This window comes from Mytilus edulis, chromosome 3 (assembly GCF_963676685.1).
Source record: "Mytilus edulis chromosome 3, xbMytEdul2.2, whole genome shotgun sequence".
In the NCBI taxonomy this organism is placed as follows: Eukaryota; Metazoa; Mollusca; class Bivalvia; order Mytilida; family Mytilidae; genus Mytilus; species Mytilus edulis.
Window position 1 is genome coordinate 17511232 of NC_092346.1, and position 25890 is coordinate 17537121.

General features: G+C 32.6%; 1 protein-coding gene across 3 annotated transcripts; it reads left to right on the top strand.

Moving 5' to 3' along the window:
• The first annotated feature begins 4545 nt into the window (after window positions 1–4545).
• LOC139515926 (uncharacterized) lies at window positions 4546–22785 on the top strand. Of its 3 annotated transcripts, none has more exons than XM_071305689.1 (7): window positions 4546–4712; window positions 10111–10252; window positions 15264–15372; window positions 16929–16992; window positions 18476–18676; window positions 20816–20952; window positions 22313–22785. In XM_071305689.1, exons 1-7 carry the CDS (start codon window positions 4667–4669, stop codon window positions 22544–22546), a joined length of 933 nt encoding a protein of 310 aa, XP_071161790.1. In that variant the 5' UTR covers window positions 4546–4666; the 3' UTR covers window positions 22547–22785. The 3 variants fall into 3 exon arrangements, with proteins under 3 accessions (XP_071161790.1, XP_071161791.1, XP_071161792.1); XM_071305690.1 differs by having other exon boundaries at window positions 4553–4712; window positions 10117–10252; XM_071305691.1 differs by lacking the exon at window positions 4546–4712 and adding an exon at window positions 9309–9423.
• The last annotated feature ends 3105 nt before the right edge of the window (window positions 22786–25890 follow it).

Sequence of the window (25890 nt, forward strand, 5' to 3'; positions counted from 1 at the left end):
TTAATATTTTAAAAATAAGTAATGTAAAGCGTTTTTGTGACCTACAAGAAAAAATAAAATTTTACTAAATACACGCGAAACAGTTATTAATGACAACGCACCGAAATGTTCTCATAAATTCTTAACAACTCGCAGCATATTTACCTGACGATATCGGGATATAGGTATTAAGTCGGATCTTAACATGTACTTGTGATTTCTTTAAACCGGTTTTGATAAAAATAAACAAACAAATGTCTCGAAATGTTCAGGACTTAATTAAATCTGTATTTGGTTACTATTTGTATTGCGTCTTATACTTTGAGAAGCGAATAATCTTTAACTACTTTATTAAAATATCGTGTAAAAACGTTAATTATGAGCTATGAAAGCCAAGTGGCTCGAGCATTATTCTGAGTAAGTTTAAAAAAATTTCAAAGAAATATTTTTTACAGTGGGTTAGCTTTCATTAGTCTTCACTATCCTATAGATTAACAACTTTTGGTTATATTTATAATTGAGAATCTTCATTGAAGGTGGAGCACAAATACACAGTTAATTAATTATATTGATGTGCCATTTGTATGCAAGAGTGACATTCCTTTGTATTATGTGCCAATTCGAAAAAAGGTTATGCGAGTATTGTCTCCCTTTAACAGGTTCATTATTTTATAATTAAGTATAGGTTTCTGGTTTCATTTTAAATAATTACAAAATGTATCAATTCAATATATTTCAGTTTTTGTTATTGGTGTATCAAAGACATTGGTGTACGAATATAATTTCATAAATTTGAAACGATTAAAATGATTACATACCAATATAAAGAATCATTGTTATCTAATATTAATCACAGAGCGGGACTATAAAGGCTTATTTATTTATTTTTTTTATTTAAACAAAATTATATTTATATTATTTTATTATATTTATTTTTATATTCTTTTCTTTTATTTAATTATTTACCTACTCATAATTTTTTTTATCAATTTATTTATTCAAATTTTTGCTCTTTTATTTATTTATCATTCTAAATTATGTCAATAAATACATGGTAAAATTAAATTATTTAATGTCCAAAAAGGCGCAAGCCAGGGCCGACCGTGCAAGGGCTGTATAGCCAGTCAATGTCGTTAAAACTTCCATTTGTTGTAGCAAGGAATATTTAATTGTAGCTTATTTAACGTTAAAACAATCTACTATAAACGAATGTTACTTTATACAAATATAAGGACTTTGTTAGCTAAATCTACACATTTTATTAGATATATTATATATCCATATCCAAACTCTTACAAAATTATGTTATGGTGATACCATCGAGGGAGGAAACCCCCAACAGCAGTACGTGGCATAAACCTATAGTGGAACCGTTGTAAAATAACTCATTAAAGACCCCCGGCCCGGAATAAAATTTTGTACTCCAGAAGCGCGTTTCGTCTACAAAATAATTCATCGGTGAGACTTGAATAAAAAAAGTTAAACTGAAGGCCATAGAAAATACGAAGATAAAGCCAGAGACATGTAATACAATGATAAAGCTAAGGTTATCTTTCCTATGGTGCCGGGAAAGCCTTTAATTAGTACTCTGAAAAAAAATCAAAGTTCAGTAAACATTTGATTAATAATTATGACCATATCAATGATTATTTATATCAACACAGAAGTTCTGACTCATTGGCTAGTGATAGTCATATCCATGGGAAGCAAACTTGTCAAAGCATTTGCATCGACCCAATGAAGGGAATAAACTCATCATAGATATATAACAGGATAAACGCTTAATACACCGGTCATGCGTTTTGTCTACATAATACCAATAAGCTGGAACTATTATACTTAGTTAGTATCTTAGTTCTTAGTTAGAAAAGGCAATATAAAAAACCAACTCAAATTTTGAATAAGACGATATTAAACACTTTCCGTTGCTATGTTATCATCTTTTATCGGACCACAGATGAATTATCACGTTGTGATTGGTTAAATGCCGTCACGTGGTGACCCCCTATGAGACCGTATGGGGTTAGTAAGTTTCATATGGGGTTCATGACGCGTTAATGGCGACGTCATCTATTAATGTTGTTGTGTTTCATTGTTTATTTTTCAACAAAACGCCGCAGAAAAAGTCCAGCGTCCGATAGATTCGTTATACGGTTAACTACTGACCCCCTACGGATCCATAGAGGGTGAATAAAATTCATAGGGGACTCGGCCTCCGGCCTCACCCCCAATGGATTTTACTAACCCTCTATGGATCCGTATGGGGTCAGTAGCGAACCATATAAGTTATAATATATCTTCTGACGCATGAAATTATTAAACGTGTTATTTAATTTTTTTTTATCAGCGTCCCCCCTTGTTTATGCTATGTTACATAAAAAAAATGACGGTTTATGGTAAATAATGATCATAGAGGAATACAAAAAAGGATATTTGGAACATAAGGAGTGTTTTATATATCTATTCTAAACTGCATGAACAACTAATTTTGCTGTATTGATTGCTCTATCTCTTTGTCGCTCTGTCGCACGCGGTTTCGTCGCGATAATTTAATCTTTTGATGCACAGAAAGACACCCGTTTGAATAAGAGATTCATTACACTTCACGTTTTTCACCTATTGCATCCACCAAAAGTGTAGCTTGAATATAAGATTACACCAAATAATGGCTAATCGACAAAGACGCATGTGTCAGAGTAAAAATGGAATAACAACAGCAACTATTAACATTTTGAAACTCCGAAGCGTTGATTCGTGTGAGGTGTCATCAATCAGAATGTAAAATTGTTACGTTCTCTTGCGATTTAAATACTTACAATATGTCAATAATCTGTTTATATTGGTCTACCCAAGAGTGCATCTGGTTTCACAAAGTGCCGACATGGCACCATTTTCCTGTTAAAAATACGCCCTCCGCTCGTCATACAACATTTGTCAAATTCTTAAGAAGCAGTTTCAAGTTATTTTACATTATTCGGTTTATTTTACTGGAACCATGGATGACCATAGATAACCAGGTTTTCCCCCAAAAAATCCCATGAATTTCTAATAAAAGAGGGACGAAAGATACCAGAGGGACAGTCAAACTCATAAATCGAAAATAAACTGACAACGCCATGGCTAAAAACGAAAAGGACAAACAGACAAACAATATTGTTTTATTGTATAGTGTGATGATATGTTTTGCATCTAGTAGGAACAAAGTAAGGAAGTTTTGTAGAATGCACACGTACCGCACAACATTAATGCTAAGTTGCTAATAAATAAACTTATCATAGATACCAGGATAAAATTTTGTGTTTCCGCCAGACGCACGTTTCGTCCTTCGGGTCTCGAGGCCAATACAGCAAACCTTGAATCTATACCAGTGCCAATACAGAAACAGTCAGTTTTAAAATAACACTATATTACAATGGATTTAGATACATGAAGCAAATACGGATATTATTGAAAAGTATGTGTTCATAAACACACTGTTATTTTTTTCATTTTTCATTTGTCTCTTTTGATTTTCGACTGAGTAGTACCTGATCCGTATTTAAATTAAAAAGTAGAAATTACATGTGCTTTCATCATTACAGATGGTTTTTTATAAATCATGCAGATTGTATGAATGACCAAAAATTGCATCTCAGTCACATTGAAGAAAAATAAAGATTTGAAAGGGATTCAGTAACTTGTTTAGCACAATAAACCCTAAAGTTACTATCAATATAAATAAATTTGGTGTATTTACTGTCTTCTGATTGGTTAAAAGTATTAGTTTTATTTTCAATGTTGTCAATTTTTATGGCGACACGCCCACTCTGACGTTGTGTATTCATACGCCAACATGTGTGTACGTACGTTGTTATTGTTAATATAAATAATATAAAAAGTTCTTTGAGCCTTATTTTCATAGAAATTTATTTATAATGAATGGCAATAATTTATTTTGAATTATTGACCCATAAAATTAATTTTTGACTCTTCACATTTGACATAATTCTTTAAATGTGTTTAATAAAGGCAACAGTAGCTAGTATACTGCTGTTTAAAAGTCATAAATCAATTGAAAGAAAACAAATCCGGGTTCAACTATAAGAGGAAAACAACAAAACATCAGAAACACTGAAGTGCGACAATGCAACATACATTAAGCGAAAATAAATCATCCGGGCTACAAACTTAAAACGAGGAAAACACATCAACTACAAGAAGAAAAAAAGCGAACAAAATGATAACCATAAAATTTTAAAAGTTTATTCAGATACAAAGAAAATGTTCTCCCCATGATGACATTACAATGTACATCTACAGGATAAAAAAAATCAGTTTGGATTTTAAAAGCACAAGAAATATTCATCAAAGTTATTTTACATTCTCGGAAAAATAAAATTAAAAAATTTCCAGAAATGCATTTATACGTCAGTTGGTGCACTGCAAATGGTAGCTTTGTATAGTAATTTACTTACATATACATTCGCGGATGTAAATAATGATTTATCGTGACATTAACATGCAAACGACCTTAAATACATATTTCATGTATCATCAAAACATGTCAAGTATGCGGTGTGTTAAACAAAAGGACATGATGTATGATATTTATTGTTCATTGGTCAATATAGAATAAAACACCAAAAAAACAATTTACACGTTTAAAGTTTCAATCTGCACTGAAGATAAGGAAGCACAGAGTTGAAAAATGAACAAAGAAATTGAAGAAAAGGATGTAATTTCTGTCGAAAGTGGTAAGTATAGTTAAATAATCGGTATAAAAACGAATTATGATATATATTAACGATCGATATTGTCAGTAAAGAGACGAAGTATATTTCACATTCGCAATACCCTTACTAAAGTATCTGTTAGTACGAACGTCATGACTTTTTGTCCGTAAATAGTATATGGATTTCAACAAAACTTTCAAGGAATCTTTTAGAGTATCTTAATTACCTAATTGAAATTGATATTTTCAACCTCAAATGATGGTTAGTCATTAAAGGGGCACTACGAGATATATGAAAAATATAAGATATGATTTTTTTGTTCAATCATTAATGAAAGTGAAATAATAATTCGCTTTTAGCAGCCAGTATGCTCAATTTTGTCAAAATAAGCTAAAAACCATTGAAGATGAATTATTCACTTGCAAGTGAATAATTCGACCTCATTGAAGCCGTTTTCATATGAACTTCAATTTAACTAGAGATGGATAACGCATGAATTGTGTGCGTGTTGATTATTTTAAGGTAAAGAATGTCAACATTGAAAGTAAAACAAAGATAAATCATTTGATTGACTGATTCGATCCTTCAAAACAGCATTCTTATACAGGTAAAAACGATGATTTACATATGTTTTTGATCTTTTAATTTAGTCAAATAGACCTAGAAGAATCCAAATGCACGATTTCCGCTATCTATTTATATCTATATTTATGTTTATATCATTTATATAGGCATCGGTGGTCTTCGTGATCTCAACTCGATAGTTAATTATATGTCGTCTCCCAGTCAGCAGACTAACAGTGGGCCAACGTTGGCAAATGGTCGGCCCGTTGGTCGACCGTTGGTGTTGGCTTCACAACATTGGCCCAACGTTGGCAAATTGTCGGTCCGTTGGTCGCAAGTTTATGTTGGCTGCACAACATTGGCCCAACGATGGCAAATTGTCGGTCCGTTGGTCGCAAGTTTATGTTGGCTGCACGACATTGGCCCAACGTTGGCAAATTGTCGGTACATTGGTCGCACGTTGGTGTCGGCTGCACAACATTGGCCCAACGTTGGTCTGTTGTTGTAAATTCATATTATTATCTCATGTTGGTTATAAATAATCGGGCAAATGTTGGCATTATGTTAGTAGCAACATAGGGCCGATATGAAATTTTGTTAATAGAATTGATTATATAATATTTTACGCTTTATTTCTCTTGGGAGGCGGATAATTTCGATTGCAGCAAGCTTTATGAAAAGTTAATGTTATACCGAAAGTGTTTATCAACTGAAATTACATTTACAACTCTATGTTGGGCCAATACTGGCCCAACGTTGCGTGATCATATATTATACTCTATATATAATTAAGTCAGGTAAAATTTATACTGGAATATCATTACTGTAATAAAAAAAATGTATATCGTAAACATAGATTGCCTGGTTAAAAATTAAAATTTATTGCAATCATTATTTATAATAACTTTATTCATTAAACTTTGTGAAACAAAATAATAGCAATTATATGCAGAGTGATATTTGATACAGCCAGTCTGTTAATCAAGCCCATTCTGATAAGGTTTGACCATATGTTCGACAAATTTCAAAGATAGTTGCTATGGTAATTAAGTTTATAGGAAATCTGAATGTAATGGGATGGTCACTTTTGTGATTATTTCCTGTTGTGTATTTGTAAGAAAGCAGTGATACGAAGAAAACAAAAAGAGAAAATCATGTCATCTGAGATTCAAAGAGAAAGATAGTAACATGTAAGTTGTAACTTTAAAAAATCTGATATATATATACGATTAAGAATGACAAATACAATATGATTTTTTAATCTGAGGGATGTTGTTATAAATCAAAACATATATTTATTACTATCATTTTATAATGCTGATCTTGAAGATTATACGTTTCGGGCAAAAGATTTTAAATCATTTTAATCCTATTAATTATCATGAAATATTTGCCACTGAACATTAGTATCTTCAAATAAATGGCAAATTATTTAAATCTATAACCACAACATGTATGATCATTACTGAAGTTAATGGAATAAAATTGTCTTAAGATGTACCTTATTCCGTAATGTTTCAAAAATGTGGTATAATGATTTCTACTTCATTAAAATATAAATGAATTTGTTAGTTTTATTGTATTTCTAAATCGCATGCAAACAGATACGATATATTTGTGAAATCTGATCATATACACACTTGAATGTGTAACTGTGTTTTTATATATCAAATATATAACTGTTCATTAATGCACATCTAAATTATTCTTTATATATCATGTATATTACGAATATATAAAGTTTGATACCGAATTCTGAAATAATAGTAATAAGGGTTTGTTAAACCCACAAATCCGTCTAATACTAATGAATTTCTGACCATTAGACAAATAACCAATATAAAAAAAAATGGTTATTTAAGATTTTATTTTGTATTAAATAGTGTTTAAACTATTTAGAATATACATTAATTTATATTACATATCTAGAAGGGAGATTATGCACGCATGCATTAGACAAATACACAATTCAAGTTTACTTATAACTTTATTTCAGAGTCGGTTAGAAAAAACACATAGCTGTAATGAGTCTTCGGATAAGGAGATAGATGATGCAGCTAAAGATTGGCGGCGCTTAAGCCTTGACAGAGAAGGTGGCAAGAAACAGAGAAGGGAAAAAAAGAATAACATATATAAATAATAATGACACTGTTGAAGTTCAAATTGAGAAGGACACTACTTGTGGTGACGACCAATGATATCAAATTTAAAATAAATAAAGTTTCATCTTCTGAATTATTTAATTTTCATTCTGGATCTGGAACCAATACAACTAAAATTACATCTCTGAAAAAACTATTTGTATGATCGCCTAACCATAAGCCATACGTCATTTGTTAAAGAAATAAATGAAATTGATATGAAAAAAGAAGATGTGGTATGATTGCTAATGAGACAACTCTTTACAAGACACCAAATGACACAGAGTTTATCTGGTCGATCCATCAAACATTGCCAAAGAAATATCTTAGCGTCATACAATAAATAAAATTAAAGAGGCAAGGTTCATGAAAAAAACAAGGACAGTAACAACAATGGGTAATACAAAAATACAGAATTGCTACCTTAAACTTTGTCAATTTGGAATACAAAAAAAGATCAAATGCGCTCCGGAGTATTTATCATATACAGCTCCTCATGCAGCATCCATTGTAATTTGATTGAAACAATAGACCAACGAATTGCCAACATAAAAATGAGAAATACCTACCTTGGACCAACATAGTGCCAACATAAGAAAAGATATTTCTACGTTGGTCCAACGTTGTGCCAACATGGATTTCGTTTTTCATACAATGGGCCAACGTTGGCTCTATGTATTGCATATAACCGTACAACGCTGGGCCAACATGAAGCCATCATGTTGGGCCAACGTAGGCCCACTTTGCACTTATACGTTGGGCCAACGTTAAAATACAACGATGGGCCAATGCAATGATATACGTTGTGCCAATGTTGGGCCAACATACTCATGTTGTCTGGGCTAGACAAAATTACACACGAAACGAAGCTACATTTTATCGAGCCTATGACCAGTTAATTGCTTATTTTAAGACTTTTTTTCTAATTTGAATAACTGTTTTACAATTTACTATAGATATGAGAATTTGAGTCAAATCGGTGAACATGAATTTGACAGCTAGTGCCCATTTAAACAATAACACCAGGACTTTGCAATATCACAAAAAGGGCTTACAATAATTAAACGTTTTTAACAAAACAAAATGACTGCATTACAAAGGGAAATTCACAAAACGGATATTTGTGGACTATGAACATGAAAAATATTTGTTGTAACATGTTGGTTGGTTTTCATCTTAGAAAATGGCTGTCTTTTAGTTTCCTCAAACAGTTAGTTACAAAAGTAATATTGTTACTAGCTTACCTCGACATAGCGACTTCTTGAAAAGAGAATGCACTTTTATGGTGTCAAGAGGCATTTCTACATGTCTGATAATTATTGATTTGCTTCATGTTTTCGTATTTTCTCGTTATATTATAAAAACTTTAAAATCAAATTGTCATTATTATTGATCTTACGATTTTCCAGCCGCAAAGAAGTTGCACATTCATATTTCCCAAATAACTTTTGTAGACCTAGTCCCGATGATATCACCAATAGCTAGTAGTTCGGTACTAACATAACCAAACTTTTTGGTGATATTTGCATAAAATGTTGATATTTGTTCAATAAAAGAGTTGATCTTCACAATTTTGACGCTTTTTCCTTAGCTTGGACCTTTTCATTTTGTAATTTTATGTTTCACAATCTTGTAACAGTTTGTGTTAATGTTATTGATCTTCAAATATTTTGAATTTGAGCATCATTTAGGAGATATTAATAGTCAAAATGCGCATCTGGTGCAGTATTATTAGTACGGTACCTCGCCATTTCACAATTAAAATAATTTAACAGATCATGGGTATTTCATTGTTCGTATTCTTAAATGGAAACACCCTGTGTCTTTTGACCTTGACACTATTAAGTTCATTTTGCCAAAAAGAAAAAAAAACTGACACAAATATGTATAACTTTAATTCAGGCAAACACAAGTGCACGTCTAGTTCTACAGAGAGTGAAACATTCAAATGTATGCAGGATACTGACCACGCTGTAAAGCATACTTCGAGTTCAATGAATAAAACAACACAAGGCCCATTTGACGAGGTATTAAATGAAATCTAACATAGGTAAAACAAAAGAAACATTCCTTGTTGCATTTGATTTGTATGACAATAGATAATACAGGTTAAGCATTTAGTGTAAATTTTGTATCCGTTCTATACGTAAAACTTTTTCCTCTTTTTTTATCGACGTTTGTCGAAAAGGGATTTCAGAGTTGAAGACAGAAACTGAAATAAGATTTTGAATGTACCCCTCCCCCTTCCGCTGAATGTATATCCAGTAAATAATCACATTTAATTCGTATGGCACAAACGAGATAACAACAGTTAATTGATGTTCAATTATATTAAATCAAATTTGATTATAAGACTAAAGCCTGATTATGAATGCCGACATGGTACTTTTTCCAAAGAACACTCCGCAGTAAGTTCTCGAATTCATCTCGGTATTCTTTAAAATTCTTTTGGATGGTCCATAATAATTAAATTGTCTCTTTATCTGAGAGAACCATTACTATCAAGTGTGAGAAATAAATTTATAAATGAATTTGCTTATACTTTTTAGGTCTCATTTGGTCATATTAACCTCTAACCTGTTTTTATATTTATCATCATCCTTTTTGGTAGAAAGTACTTGATAAAGAGAAATCCATTGTTCAGATGTGAGGTTGCTCTCAGTTATATTTTACCTACATGTTATACATTTAGGAGTTCCACCCTTAAATTTTAGATTTAGGAATGGAACAATCAGAAGTGAAGACAGTTCAGTGGCTTCATGGAAAAATAGAAACCAGGTACATAGTAAATCAAGGCTTCCAACACACATTTGTACCAGATTCTACAAGGACAACTCCTTCGACACTGAAACTAAGGTATTGTGTTTACGAATAATTGCATTATGTTTAGTTAGGAATGGTAATTCTGAATAAGATTATTTAAACAACGAATATTTTACCTAATATCAGGTAAAAAATACCGTGTCGCGTACATTAAGGATGATCGCTGCTCAGTTTCAAAATAAATAACTTTCCATAAAAAGAGTATAGATTGATAGAGAATTAATTGAGGAATCAAAAAAGCAAAACAAAAAAAAAATATATATAGGGGTCAATGTGCTTGTTTTCGAGATATTAGCCATTGGAATTTTGGCGGGAAAATGTTCTCTCTTGATTTTTCATAGCCTTATCATTTAACAGTTAAAGTTCTCAAAAACTATTAAAATATAAATAAGATTTTATAAGACTTTTACAAATGGCTTATAATTAGTTATCCAAGGTACCAGGATTATAATTTAGTACGCCAGACGCGCGTTTCGTCTACATAAGACTCATCAGTGACGTTCATATCAAAATATTTATAAAGCCAAACAAGTACGAAGTTGAAGAGCATTGTTTTAATTTATAACTATACATGTAAAAGATTTATAAAAAGAAAAATGGGGGTTCATGGGCATTTTTTAAAGGCATTCAAATGGATAAAACCAGAGGATTTCGAAAATCTGACAAACATTCCAAAACATGACAAGCCAACATCCTTAAACGTTTATTGTATTGTTTCAAGCTATGATTAACGTACACAAAGGATACAAATAAATATAAAAACCCAAGGTAGCTGTTCAGTAAAAAAAAAGATGCATACAGTCATAATAAGGGTAATAAGACTTGTTTAAGATCAGAATGGAAACAGATGCAGTTTGCATCAACTATTCATGCACCAATCGCCTGCGAAACCTCTCTGTCAAATACTAAATATCATCATACATCATAGAAAATGCACTATCAGCAAGTTTGCAGATCATGAAAACATGTATCTTGTGATTAGAGTCAAAAAATTGTGTTGACTGTAAAAAATTTCCAGTCTCTATTTCAATCGTACTTATTTTACTAACACATTGAAGTCTTAACGTTAGATCAATTATAATGTGATCTGGTCTGATTATGCACGGGCGGAGCGAATGAGTTGAAATACACGAAACGCCGTACGATGGAACAGTGCTGCTTAGAAATGGCCCAACTGAAATCATCACTTCTGTTATACAGATCAAATCCAAGTCGGCTCCAGCAGGACAATTTTTTTTTTATACAGCAACTGTTTATATATATATATGGGTCATTTTCAAAAAATGTCGAATTTTCAGTACACCCATGCTAAAAATGTTATTTCTAATGGAAATTTCAGTTGTAATGGTTTAAATGAAAGCTTGTCGGATTTGTGATTCAGAACATTAATAATAAACACACCTCACATCTATTTTGATAAGATTAAACTGCATTTAAGTCCGATTTTGGGGGTATTTGTGTGCGTACATTGTCAGAAAAACACATTTCAAATGATTTTTTTCCGATTTTCTGATCGCCTTGATATCTGCAAACGGGACTTATTAAGAACGTTAATTATAATTCTAACGATTTTTCGTAGCTTCTTTATCATTGTATGTAACAGATTATCTACAAACTAAATTCAATCAGCGTACAGGAGGTTCATGTCTATCCTGTTACCGCTACTTAAATCAGTCGTTAAATTATTCTCCCTATGAATATTGAATCAGTCAGTGTTGATTTCAAAAATGCAAAGTAAACTTTACATTTAAAACGCCTCGTTTCTTGAACGACAGTGTAGAGAAAAGAAATTTCAAGACATTTAGTGAAAAAAATAGAGCGTACTTTTTTTCATGTCTGTGCTGTTACCAACCATTTTGATTAATTACACTAACAGTATGGTTGTAAAAAGTGCAATAACGTGTTGGAAACCAAATTCACAATAGAAAACCATAATCACTTCACCAAAGGGAGTAGTTATTTCACAACAGCAATCAAAAACGAAGAAATTTGTCTATCCTGTTATGTCTATCCTGTTACTATGGTTGCTATGGTTACAGTAACAGGATAGACAATTATAGACAAAAACGTCGTTAATATTTTTATCTTAACATGTAGGTGGAAAACGAATGAATTATTTCATTGTTTGAACTCATCTTAAGGTTATAACGTCTTTATCTTCCCAATTAAGCATTTGCAGGTGCAATACTGATATCGGTAACAGGATAGACAAAAAGGTAACAGGATAGACTTTTATATAGTGATATATCAGAAACGTACGTTACTGTTACCAACGAAATATAGAGAAAAGTAAATTAACTTATGAGGGATTTACTTGATGTTGGGTTTATTTGAAAGGGTGAAAAAAGACCGAACAAGATAAATTGCTATCTTAGACTTGCATTACTGGTGGTAATTTTAACAACCTTTGAAAACCAATTTTTAGAGCCATTTTTCAGTAAAACCTAGAAAATTGGCAAATAATCTATTATTTTACAGAATGAATATATATAGAAGTTTATTCTCTTGAAAACCATCTAATTGGTAACGTAAAACAAGCTTAACATTTTATCTAAACCTGTTCTTAATAACCCAAAATTTCTTTTGAAAATGGTAACAGGATAGACAAAATATTGTACTACCGATCAAAAAATGTTTCAAGATATTCTTTTATGACATCATTAAGATTGCATCTTTTAATATGTTGTTCTTAAAGTACCGTTTGTTTTGATTTGCTTATGTAGAGGGTTGTTTGAATAAGTAACTTTTAATAAATTTTTCAATTTCAAAATTCGACATTTTTTGAAAATGACCCATATATACTCTCTATTTCATAACATTAAAATAAACTATGATCTTCAATACCGCTGTCAAAAGTTTTGCAATAAGCTTTTGAAAATCCATCGGTTTATCGTTTCTTAATGGAAATATATTTTCCCGTTTCACACGAAAAACTTAATATAGGTACTAAATAAGCAGCTGTACAAATTTCGGGATGAAAATATTCCAAACAAATGAAGATTCTGTTTCTAGGTTAACATTATAAGAGACTTTTGGGTACTGTTGTTGATGTCCTGAGGCAGTACTTTCTATAAATTTCGTTTATTATTAACAGTTTGTTTTCTTCATTTCATCCTCTTAAAATCTTGTTATTGCATGGTTTGATGTTGGAATTATTCGAAACTCTAAGTTTTTTTTTAACACTATGTATAAATGGATATAGTTTAATACGCCAGTCGCGCGTTTCGTCTACAGAAGACTAACCTTTTCTTGTTTTTAAATATGATAACTGCCCCTCTACTTATTATTTTATAAATTTTGTATCGTTTACATAAATATGATAAAAAGCGAAATTCTGCCAAATTTATATTCTTGTCAAACTATTTAAATTAGATATAAAAAAGTTCTTATGTATCCAATGATGGTTTGAAATCTAATTGAGTGATTGCTTTTAATTTTTAGAGTGGAATTCCTAAGGCAAAAGGTCATTAGAGTAATAGTTTAGGTGGTATTATTATATTTTACTTGATGGAATGTGAATGACATTTTCTTAATTCTAATGCAATTCGTTTGGAACGACAATATTGAACGTTGACAAATATTTTGAAGGGGTAGATTCCATGTTCTACCAGTCCGTAACATTTTGAATTCCAAATTTGTTTTGGTATGCAATTTCTAAAAAAATAAACAAAAAGTCACACTTTATAACTATTCACAAGCGAACGAACATTATACAAACGCCTAGAGTCGTTATGTTAACTCAAATTGAGACAGTAAAATCTACGTTGTATGAAGGTTAATCCTCTTGCTGTCGACCGTTTTTCAAAGTTGCATTCCATATGCCGCAAAATACGACAGCTGGACGTCTGTGACGTAACATGCAAAATAACGACGTCATTCGATATATGACGTCACGACAAAATGACCGTTACATTTTGACCCATTTTAGAAAAACATAACACTGTTTAATCTTCGGTCTTTTATTTGAAAAAGATACAGCATTGATGAAAAGCTTCCATAAATATAACCATGGACATATGTGACCCTCCGGCACTGCCGGTGTGGACATATGTGTCCCTCCGGCAGCAAGAGGGTGTAAGCTTAAAATATTGTGCAATTATGTCATGAGTTTGATCATCGCAAAAAAGATTTATGTCTGTAATTCATGTTACATCCCAGCTCCTTTGTTCTAACAGGGGTGATCTGAGTCGGATCACCCCTACCAGATCACCCCAGTTTGAGTTTCTTTGTCCATCCCAGTTTGAGTTTCTTTGTTATGCATGCTTTCCTTTGTTCTGTAACATTTTGGCGGGAATGTCAAATCCACTATAAAACTTATTAATTATACGGAAAAGACTATCTATTAAAATTCACGCAGAAAAAATCCAGTGTATATGCAGGGATCAGAACTCAAGACCTTTAGCATATCAAGCCACGACACATACCACTACACCAGGACGACTGGATACGAACAAAAAGTAATTTAACATACTTAAAGGAAGCAAGATCTTTTTATAAGTGGGGCGAGTTGGCAGACCTTTATTCAGTGGGGTTTAAACCTTTTAATAAGTGAGTTGTCAGACTAATTGTTCAATTTGATTTTACACTTTTTTAAAAGTGGGAAGAGTCGGTAAACAAGAGTGGGGCGATTTTTTATAAAGTGGCGATATAGTGAGGGCCGATTGGCAAGTGGGGCGAGTTGACATTGTTTGATATCTACTCATCGTGTTCAGGGGTCATAAAGGGAATACATCATATAGTAATATATAAATTATATTATAATGGTTGTGTGGCGTTCTAAACTCGATTTTATGAATTGTAGACGGTTTTTCATCGAATCTAAAACAGCTGGGATGTAAAATAGTTATCCCATTCGGACTTGGTGTGTCAATGTTAGATCACCCTCTGTGGTCCGGCCATCGGGGTGATCTTACACTGACACACCGCGTCCTTGTGGGATAACTATTAAATGTCTGCATGTAATATAAAAATAATTAAAACAACTCATGCTCGTACAAGTTCTTTCAATAACCGAGGAAATTAGTGTTAATATTTTCTATTGCAGAAACGGTGATCAGTTTCTTTATATATACAATGAAGATGTTACACTAATGCCTCATAATGAAGTCATGGAGCTCTTAGAAAAAATACCTTTAAATGAAAATATACCGATGGTATGTATATTGTTTTTACTATTATATACAAGTTACATAAAAACATTTATTTTTGTGTGTTATAAATCTGTTACTGAAGCCAATAAATCAACTCTTCACTAGAGAACAAATGACATAGACGTTAAAAACTATACGGCACTGTACGATCTTCAACAATCAGCAAAACCCATACTGCAAAGTCAGCTATAATGACAATGCAAATAATTCAATCGACAAAACTAACTTCCTGATTTATGAAAAAAACAATGACCGAAAAAACAAATATAATATACAGCAACAAACGACAACCACTGAATTACAATTTGAGTAGCTCTTTTGTATCTTTCGCCATTATTGCTTAACAGTAGTTCATCGGATGGAATTTGCTGAATACAATCATGCATCTTTTAAAGAGTGTTTCATACGTTTATCTGTACTGTATTTGTGACGGATGGGTTAAATAAAAGTAATAGATAGGCAGTAATACAACGTCTGGTTCGTTTGATCGTATAATATAAATTCATCACAGATACCAGGACTATACGCCAGACGCGCGTTTCGTCTACAAAAGACTCATCAGTCACGCTCGAATCCAAAAAAGTTAAAAAGGCCAAAAAAAGTACGAAGTTGAATAGTATTGGGGACCAAAATTCTTAAAAGTTTTGCCAAATGCAGCTAAGATAATCTCAATTCAATATAGTAACATGATACATACTATTCTAATACAACAACGTTTGTAACGTTCATTTTGATTGGATAACGTCACTTTCTTACATGGCATCAATTGACAATTGATGTTATGGGACGTACGCGCAAGCGCAGACGGCATATGACAGATTTTAAATACATGTTTCAACGTTGTTTTCTGTCAGTTTTATTAGAATGGAGATAACAATATTGTATTTTAAGCTCCGACGGCATCAATTTGGGATTTGATGGTCGCAAATACCCGTTTACTGTCTCCGCTAACGCGTCGCCAGTATACTTAATTTGCGACCATCAAATCCCCAATTGGTGACGTCGGAGCTTAAAATACAATACAGATATCTCTTAAATAGAACAACGTTAACCAAGGATATGATGACGTTAAAAATGTAAAAAGTAAAATAACGTTAAAAGTAGTGTTAATGTTTGACGCGTAAGTTATACTGTCTCTAAATCACCGACAGACTCGGTTTCACATAGGCTTACTATTTCGTCGCGTTGTGTTGTTTTTTTTTCTCTTTTTCTCTAATTCCTCTTCAATCTTTGAAATTAATGTCCTTGCGGCTCCTCGATGGCCCACTCCAATAACTTTCTTCTCAAAACGTCATGTACCAAGTCAGGAATATGGTAGTTGTTATCAAAAACCAGTTTCGATGTATGTTGGCGTATGTTTTTGTTGCAGTTTGTGTTTCTGATGCTCCGTTGTTTCCCTCTAATAGTTGATGTGATTCCCTCGGGTTTTGGTTTGTTATTCGGTTTGTTATTTGGTTTGTTTTCGTTAATTGATTAATGATTATTGAACAGCAGTATACTGCCGTTGCCTTTATTGAATATTATTGACTACCATTTATATATATTTGTGTTATGTATAGATTTACTGGAGACCCTCGTCAAACACTGTTACAGATGTGCTCTTTTATATGTGTTTATCTGAAGGTGAGTTTCAACAAAAACATATAACATTCGTTTAGTTATCAATAGAAATTACAATTAAACTAATGCAAATAAGAATATTTGTTTTGAAATAACATTTTAATTAACTTTTTTAATTAGAATGCTTTCAAAATATACTACAAGAATCATCGAACGACGTCACATGAATTATTAATTGACAATGAGGGTCGGTTGAAAACAAAACTTTACGACAAAAGAGATGATTTCAGCTTTCCAATTGTGAACTTTCCATTTCTAAGTAGCAACATTCCAGCAGCACCTGCATACGGGGTATATATCTCCCAATTGATACGATATTCCCGTGCTTGCATTTCCTATCATGATTTTCTTGATAGAGGGTTACTGCTCACAAGGAAGCTATTAAACCAAGAGTTCCAAATGGTGAAGTTGAAATCATCCCTTCGTAAATTTTACGGACGCCATCACGAGTTGGTTGACCGTTATGGAATAACCGTTTCACAAATGATATTGGATATGTTCCTTACGTCGTAACTATAATCCCCTTCCCTTTCATGAATGTGACCTACCGAATTATACTATTTACCGGATTTGTAATCACATAAACAACACGACGGGTGCCACATGTGGAGCAGGATCTGCTTACCCTTCCGGAGCACCTGTTGTTTATTCTTTAGTTTTCTATGTTGTGTCATGTGTACTATTGTTTTTCTGTTTGTCTTTTTCATTTTTAGCCATGGCGTTGTCAGTTTGTTTTAGATTTATGAGTTTGACTGTCCCTTTGGTATCTTTGGTCCCTCTTTTATTCTCATCCACGTATACGTCATCTTTGTATACATTATGAATGATAGTATTTTAACGATGTTTAAATCTCATCAATAAATTAAGAAGATACATTTCAAAATGAAAAAAAAATAAATAACTAGGGATCGCATGAACTCAAAGAGGAGCAAATCCGGGTGTAAAAATAGGTTAGTCTTTTCTTCCCTGCATGCATAACCCTCCATTTGAATTTATACACAGGCACACATTTTTCAATGGAGAATTGGACACAATTATTTGCAGAAAACAATCGTTTGAGGTGCAAATCAATATGGAAACCACTTCTTGTCAATATCAATAATTTCAAAAAATGATCGCCGCGATATAGCCTTTTTGTGCTCATGCGGCGTAAAGCAATCAACAATCAATCAATCAAAAAATAAAGTGTTATGTGCAGGTACATATAAAATGTAAAATACCAAAAATATTGAACTCCGACGAAAGTTCGTAAAGGAAAGTCCCTAATCAAACGACAAAATCAAAATCAAAAACGCAATCAAACGAATTTTTAACAAATGTCATATTCCTGACTTGGTACAGGCATTTTCTTATGTAGAAAATGGTGGATTAAAACTGTTTAAACAAAAAACTCACACGAAAAGAATATATTACTTTGAGTAAATCATAAAATAGAGCAATACCTATGAAGACTATAGATGCATCTTTCAATTAATTTCAATTTCAGAAACTCGTGCTGTACGTTTAGTTAGTGACTCTTCATATTTGGCGGGAACTGATTGGACCAGGAATTTGGAGCGCACGGTTGTTTTAAATAAATCTGGGACAGATAAGTTTATGCAGTACTTGATGAAACCTAGTAATACAATCGTTTTTGCAAGACTCAAATCCGGTCAACCACACAAAAAGGCCTGCGAATTTCTAAAATGTAGGTAAATACCATTAAAAATCAGATAACAAATGCGTGCATCAGTGACTTAATCATTTCAACTTAAACATTCAGGTTATATAATTTGCGTATAAAATATTGCGAGTGTACATCTATGGTAAAATAGCGCGTTTGCACATATGGTCAAACGTTGCGTATCGCTTACATTTGCGGCCTAGAAATGATTACAATTTTCTATCTTAAAGATACGCTTAAAATATTTAGGATGAACAAAACTACTACGTCTCATAATTTTAGAATAAAAAAAATTAATCTGAATGATTACTTTAAAATGTAGTAATAGTTGCTACGTTTAAATATTCTATTGTTTCAACTTTTATTTATGTATATAATCATTATTTTAGTGGTAAGTAAAATATCAAAAATACCGAACTCCAAGGAGAATTTAAAACAGAAAGTCCCTAAACAAATGGAAAAATCAAAAGCTCAAACACTTCACATGAATGAAAAACAACTGTCATATTCATGAAAGTGGGGGAATTGGTGCAAATAATCTTCATACATAATCAAACTAAATGTCATTTTAAAAAAGTGGGATATATGTACTCGTTTCTATGCTAATGATTAAAATCATTCGATTAATACATCTGCTCCCGATATGTCACAGATTGACGTCGCGAAACTGAATAAAATTTTACTTTGGTACGTCATAATCTCACCTGTAACAAGGGTATACGATACAGTTTCGATCCCATGGTGATTCGGTTACGAAAATTTGCATACAAGCTATTTTTCACCTGGTCAATTCAAATATGTAATAAAAAGTGTACATTCATGTGCTTAATTTAGAAATGAATGGGGACGAAATTTTAGACATTTACCTAAACTTTCGGTTTCTTGGAATTTCTATCCTCTGAATAGACATATTAAACTTTTTTGTTTCAAAGTTAAACACAAGCGGATTTTTGTAAAACCGATTTGGAATATCGTATTTACAAAAGTATTTTCTTAATTTGTGAAACAATTCTTTGAAAATAATTCTTTTTTATTACATTTTCAAGATTAAAAAAAGAAGCATTTTTTGTTGTTTATTTATCTAATTTAAAAAACTATCATCGGTGATTTCTTCATAAACCTTAGAATAAATAATTTTCATACAGTATCAAGTCAAATATCATTTTAAAAAGGACGGCTCCATGCACTCGTTATTTCATGCTAATGATTAAAATCAGTCGAAAATGCGGTTGTTCCCGGTAAGTCACAGTTTGACGTTGCTAAACTGAATAACATTTTACGTTAATAACGTCATTATTTCCCCTGTTACTGTGTCGTATGCCCTTAAGATATTCCTCTGATCCATATATAAATGCCTGTCCTAGGTCAGAACCCTCGTCATTGGTTATCTTATTGTTTTTGTTATTTGGATAACTTGTTGTTGATAGAAGAAATTTGACATTTTGTTTATATTTTATTCACAATTTTTGTATACTCGAGACGGTTTTGAGCGTAATTTATCATATAACATATTTGGAATTGTCTGTTAATGATTTCTAGATTTCCTTTGTTTACTTGGATTGTTGGATTGCACCCCATAAACGAATTCGAATACATTTGCATTAAAATTGAAAATTGAAATGAATTAAGTATATATTTGTTTTATTATTTTGACAAAAATTGCAGTCGTTTATAGTCAGTCCAAGAGATATGAGTAATTCATTACATGATTGGCCGTTATGGAATATCTGTTTCACATGTTTTTCTCTTGTCGTACCGCAAGCTCATCCTTTCACCTTCTTTAGTGAAATCGTCGTATTTAACTTACCACGAGGCCGCTAGTAGGAAACGTCCAATTTATTTTCTGTAGTGTCTTGTTTAATGTTGTTTTTTGCGTCAGTTTTGTATAGTTTTTGTAATTTTTTTTGGGGGGGAGAGGAGGTTGTCATAGTCTTATCTGCTTTTACTTAACCCAATATATAGATTGTTTTTCTCCTGTTTGTTTGTAAAAGTGTCAAATACAAAAGGTTTTGCCCTAACAAACATGTGAAATGTGCACCAATTGTATATATTTCAAAATGACGAAACTATTATGAAATAGAACTAAACCACCATTCATGGAAAATTACGTTCAACTTTGTGTCTTGAAATCGATTTAATAAACTTCTCTTTTAATTGTTATAGGTCGTTTTCTGGAGAACAGGAGAATTGAAAGTACGAAAACGTTCGCCTTTATCATCAGGCGCTATTCAACAATATCTAAGAACGGCGAAAAGAAATATCTTCACGTAACAGATGACGGCGACCTTTACCTTATTAATGTAATTATATATGGGTTCCACTCAGATGGAGCTTTCTATAATAAATGTTCCTGATTTCTATTCTTTTAATGTTTAGGTGTTCGTTGTCGTTGTTTGTCTGTCCTGTAGATCCATTGAGTTTATAGACCATTTGATAAAAAACATAATTAGAGACATTATTTGGTCCGTGACATTAAAAATTTACCATGGACACTTCATCGCAGAACTGTTCGTAATATGTTGGCAGCTTAGCATTCAATACAAGTATTTAAAGCCCAAATTATAATACCGATATCAGACCAGACTAATATCTTGTGAACATCTGAAATACGTTTTTTTTACAAATTTTAGAACGTTTTTTTGACTTTTCAGGCGTTGAAAATTATCTATTTATACCGTTTGCTTTAAAACATTCATCGTCGCTGGGACAAGTTAAGGAAATGTAAATACAGTTTTCTACAATGTATGGTATATTTGACACTTTTATTATGCTTTCAGCGCTGAAATGTCCATATAGTAAAACTGTGTTTCATGTTTGGATCAGTACTTTCTGATAAATATTAAACTGTCCACATATAACTATCGTAAATTGTAAGTCGCGAGTAACAATATCAAGTTTTCTAATCCAAAACATGTTTGTGTTCTTTTTTTGTAAGGCTTTCTATGATTACAAACCGTTAAACTTGATATCGTAGCGTCAAAACGTTGTGTATGTCGTCGTTAATAGCTAGATAGTTCCAGATCGAACTAGATATTCTGCATTTAATGAAATAGTATGTCGTGGATAGCGTGTTCAAACTTGGCATAGTAGGATCGAATCGTTTACAAAGTCCAAGAAAGGGATTTTGCAAAATGTTGAACAGAAATTTATACTTAATCTTTTTTTGGTTAAATCTTATAAAACTTCGGGCAAGTGTTACTTCTGATGCAGTAGATGCTACCCTGAATTATTTTCTTTCTCTGTTTGATGTTCTTGCTATTTCTATTGCGTTCAATTGCATGTCAATTCTGTTTATACCGGGGCTCAAAATATTTGTAGATTTTCTATCTCTCAATCTTAATGTAACCCCTGTCAAGCCTTAAATATCATCCGAAAGCATGCAGCTCAATCCAAAATCTATCAACAAAGCAGAATAAACATATGTTTCTATGTATGTTGGCTTGATTTTTATTGGAGTTCTGTGTTTCTGTTGTTCTGTTGTTTTCCTCTTATAGTTTTCCTCGGTTTAGATTTGTAGCCCGGCTTTGTTTTCGCTTAATCGATTTATGACTATTGAACAGCGGTATTCTACTGTTACCTGTATTTTAGCAGTTACACTGATTTAAACAATATTTAGATAATAATTTATAATTGCCGATCAACATACATATTTTCTTTCAGGAATTCAGCAAATCATCAGACTTCAAATTGATTCCTGCTAGCCACCGCGCATTTATCGTACTGAATGAAATATCAACAAATCGATGTTTAAAAGTGGGAGGAGACAAAGGTCAATTTGTCGGTGTAAACTACGAATCTGTAGACAAAATTGGGGATGATTTTAGATTTCAATTATCTAAATGTGGAAACAAATGTAATTTCAAACGTTCGTGTAAACATTGTGTGATTATCTGAAATTAAATATGCAGACAGTTCATTCATCTCTGGTTCCCGTACGTGCGTTTATTACGGTCACAGATTCTGATATTTTAACAACCAACAGGAGTTATAAAGAGTTACCTGCTCTAACTTATAATGTTCATTAAACTTTAAAATATTTAAAATATAATTAAGTTTATTTGCATTTCAAATATATCTTTATTTACACAACTTCAATAAACATGTAGAGTTCCAATAAAAATGCGTAAAAGTGCGTTGACTGGAATTTACTTTTGTTTTATGAAAGTCATTTCCCCTGGCACTTATTAATACATTTTCAGAAAATTATAGAAGAGGGGCGAAAGATACCAGAGGGACAGTCAAACTCATAGATCGAAAATTAACTGACAACACCATGGCTAACAAAGAAAAAGCAAACAGACAAATAATAGTACACAAGACACAACATAGAAGACTAAAGACTAAGCAACACGAACCCCACCAAAAGCTGGAGGTGATCTCAGGTGCTCCGGAAGGGTAAGCAGATCCTGCTCCAAATGACTACATAGATTTCAACTAAAATTATTCAAGGGAAAATAAAGTTACTTTTTGTCAAGAGAGAAATGGTCAGAAATTGACAAAAAAGGGTGGTTAAGGACAAACCAGCCGACAAGTACCCGAACAAGACTCGGTGTTTGTTTGGTGAACTTGCTATCATTTCAGTACTAATTGATCTAATCATGTTTCAACCCTGCGAGTTATACTTGAAATTATTTGATTTTTTATCTTTTCTAAGGGCATTTAGCAGAATAATTTATTACAGTATGTGACACAAATATGTAGGCTTTCTGTCGCTGACTTTTTGAGCAAAATATATTTTACTCATAAAAATGTTGACTGAGTATTATTAATGGTTTTAGTTAAATATTTCATCTAACGTTTAAAGCAAATTGTAATTTATATATGTTGATATTTAACAGTCAACATGAAAAAACAAAGATTTGGAACGTGTTTTTAACTTTGGACCATCATATGGAGGCCCAAATTTAATCTCCTCGCGTGTAAGACCATTGTTGTTGTTATCCAATGACTATCGCAATTTCCACATCAAGTTTAACCATTGCCGTGACGTCAGCCTATTCATTTACTGTTGTTTCTTTTTTCTAGAATCAACGATTCCACAATCAGTCGCTGAAATGGACTCACCCAATTATATTCAATTGAGTTTTTTGTGTGCCTAATTTCATTAAGTTTGAATTGGCTAATTTACTGGTTTCTGTTTACTTATAGAATTAATTTAAAAATTTTGCCTTAACTTTTGTTATTTTTATATACCTTCACTTGGAGTCGAACCCCTCCTTGACTGACATCACATCGATGAAACCTTTCGGCTACCAATGGGTTGCAATTTAGATGTCTATTTTATAGATATAAATGAACATATGTGTCACATGGGTACAACGGACACACAGGGCATGTACCTTATAAATACATAATAGATGGGCGTCAAGTTGGTTACCTATTCCCTATTCCCTATTCGTTACCTATTCCCTATTCCCTATTCGTTGCCTATTCGTTACCTATTCCCTATTCCCTATTCGTTACCTATTCGTTACCTATTCCCTATTCCCTATTCGTTGCCTATTCGTTACCTATTCCCTATTCCCTATTCGTTACCTATTCGTTACCTATTCCCTATTCCCTATTCGTTACCTATTCGTTACCTATTCCCTATTCCCTATTCGTTACCTATTCGTTACCTATTCCCTATTCGTTACCTATTCGTTACTTATTTGATTTTTAATATCCTTCCCCCTTTTTAATTATGGCATGGAATAGTTTAATATGGCTGCCGTTACCATGGAAACGGCACAATTGTGAAAAAAAATGAGTTTTTGGTTTTTGGTGAACTGTTTGGATATGCTTCAACTTAGAATCATCATATTTTAAAACAATGTAGGTGCCCACTATATACAGGTGTTGGATGATTTTGGCGATTATTGGAACTACTATGTTGCCATGGAAACTACACCAAAATTTTCAAAATTCTAAAAATGCTCAAAACTTCATGAAACTTCACAGTAATGATGAGCAACATTGGAGTTGGAATTTCCAAAATAGGTCTTGTTACCATGGAAACAATGCAAAAAGGTCAAAAATTTCAAAAATAAGAATTTTCCGCAAACTGGATGAAACTTTACAGGAATGGTAACTGGCATAGGCAGAGTTGGATTATGAAGTTAGAATTTTCAAAATGGCCGCCGTAAACCTGGAAACAGCAAAAATATCAAAAATTCAAAATGTTCAAACTTAATGAAACTTTGCAAAAATGTTACTAGACATCTGTAGATGCTCTCTTTGACTTTGGAATTGTCAAAATGGCTGCCGCTCACCTGGTAATAGGGGGAAGGGGTGCCTTCCGTTATTGCTAGCAATTATAAATCTAGTTGTTAATAGTCTTACATATGGTAATAGTTCTGAATTGGTTGAGGTAAAATGATCTTTTTATGACCTATTTATATGTGTTTGTGCTCAACCGATCCTTTTACTTCATGTTCGAAACGCATTTGTTCCTTACTTGTTTTTTATACGTTCTACCTTTTAACTGCTTTATGTCCGTATGTTTGAAGATGGATCTTGGTTCGACGGGATGAAATCACCGTGTTAGCGCTTGCGTAAAAACGAAGATGTGGTATGATTGCCAATAAGACAACACTCCACATTAGACCAAAATGACACAGAAATTATCAACTATAGTTCACTGTACGGCCTTCAACAATGAGCATAGCCCAAACCGTGTAGTCGCCTATAAAAGGCCCAGACATGACAACCTCATACAATTCAAACAACAAAACTGACGGCCGTATTTCATATACAAAAAAATAAACGGAAATATGTAACACAAAAACAAACGATAACTACTTAATTTCAGGCTCTTGTCTAGGGACAGGCACATACTTACATAATGTGGTAGAGTTAAACATGTAAGCAGGGTGTACATCGTTTCGGAGCATGCTATTACCTTGTTTAATTCGTTCCATCACTCGCTTATAATTCGCTTATAATATGTGTATCTTACGTTGCACCTTTTAAAACATGATTTCCAATTGTTTTGTTGTCTCTGGTGGAAGATTTGGGCTCTTAGAGGTGATATAACTCTATAAGTGCATTTGTATCCGTTCCAGCGGTCGGATAATACCCTGTTAAATATTCGTTACTAATTCGCTTTTAAAAAGTTTGTTGTACGTTGCACCTTTTAGAAAAGGATTTCCAATTGTGTTCATATCTCTGGTGGTAATAATGTGTTCTTATAGATGAAATACCCCTTGAAGCGCATATGTACTCGTTCCAGCGATCGGTTAATACCCTGTTACCTATTC

Excerpts from the sequence above, each read along its gene's own strand:
- LOC139515926 (XM_071305689.1), top strand. The coding sequence starts at position 4,667 with ATGAACAAAGAAATTGAAGAAAAGGATGTAATTTCTGTCGAAAGTG. Across the intron at positions 18,677-20,815 it reads GGCCTGCGAATTTCTAAAAT|GTCGTTTTCTGGAGAACAGG; the intron begins GTAGGTAAATAC and ends TAATTGTTATAG. Across the intron at positions 20,953-22,312 it reads GCGACCTTTACCTTATTAAT|GAATTCAGCAAATCATCAGA; the intron begins GTAATTATATAT and ends ATTTTCTTTCAG.